Source organism: Trichinella spiralis (genome assembly GCF_000181795.1).
Source record: "Trichinella spiralis strain ISS 195 chromosome Unknown Scfld3476, whole genome shotgun sequence".
In the NCBI taxonomy this organism is placed as follows: domain Eukaryota; kingdom Metazoa; phylum Nematoda; class Enoplea; order Trichinellida; family Trichinellidae; genus Trichinella; species Trichinella spiralis.
In genome coordinates, this window is record NW_003530415.1 from 1 (window position 1) to 859 (window position 859).

At 32.6% G+C, this 859-nt stretch overlaps 1 protein-coding gene across 1 annotated transcript; it reads left to right on the plus strand.

Moving 5' to 3' along the window:
• Positions 1-46: 46 nt before the first annotated feature.
• Tsp_14484 (protein PINHEAD) lies at positions 47-845 on the plus strand (the record flags this gene model as incomplete). The annotated part of the gene is made up of 5 exons (XM_003367904.1): positions 47-103; positions 150-308; positions 373-584; positions 650-721; positions 774-845. Coding segments are annotated over 5 exons (572 nt in total), but the record flags the coding sequence as incomplete, so codon positions are not given.
• Positions 846-859: the final 14 nt, after the last annotated feature.

An 859-nucleotide genomic window follows, 5' to 3' on the forward strand; every position in this document is an offset into this window, starting at 1 on the left:
GTGGTGGATTCTGGCATTGAATTGTGGAGAGGCTTGTTCATTTCAGCGCGCGTAATTGAAGGTTTTCGACCAGCGATTAATATTGATGGTGTGATGGAAATTGGTTTTCATTTTTGTGAAAAACTTTTAATAATTGAAATGGATTTTAGTATCACACAGTTGCTTTTACAAGCGTCAGTCACTGATAAATTTGATTTGCGACATATTGAATGGTGATGAACGTGAAGTAAAATTTCATCCAAATCAGCTTAGACTGGATACCCGACTTCAACCAGAACAGTTGAGCTTGTTGATACCAGAATTAAAAGGTAATCGATATTGGAATATTTGAAATATATTTTAATGTTTACGTTGTTTTGTTTATTAATTTAGGGGTTAGCATTCATACAACACATCGAAATCAAGATCGAATTTATCGTATTAAAGATATACTCAGTACGGCAGTATCGATGAAATTCAAAAGAGATGGAAAAGAAGTTTCAGTTGCGGAATATTTTCGTGACGTTTATGGGCCATTAAAGTATCCAAATTTGCCCTTGGTTCAAGTCGGAAGTAAAACAAAAGCAATTTATTTCCCAGTTGAAGTATAAAAATCTGATAATTGATTAAACTTTTATTTAATGCAATGAATTTATTTTGGCCAATTTAGCTTTGTCAAGTCGCGAACTGTCAAAGATACAACAAGAAATTGAAAGCGTGTCAAACGACTTCTATAATTCGAGTATGTTAATGATTTCAAATATTGATAATAATGAATAAATTGTTATATTTAGTTTGCTTCGACAGACGCTCCTACTCGAAATCTAAAGTGTATTGACATGGGTCAAGAACTCAATTTCCATTAGTGATCCATTTTTTT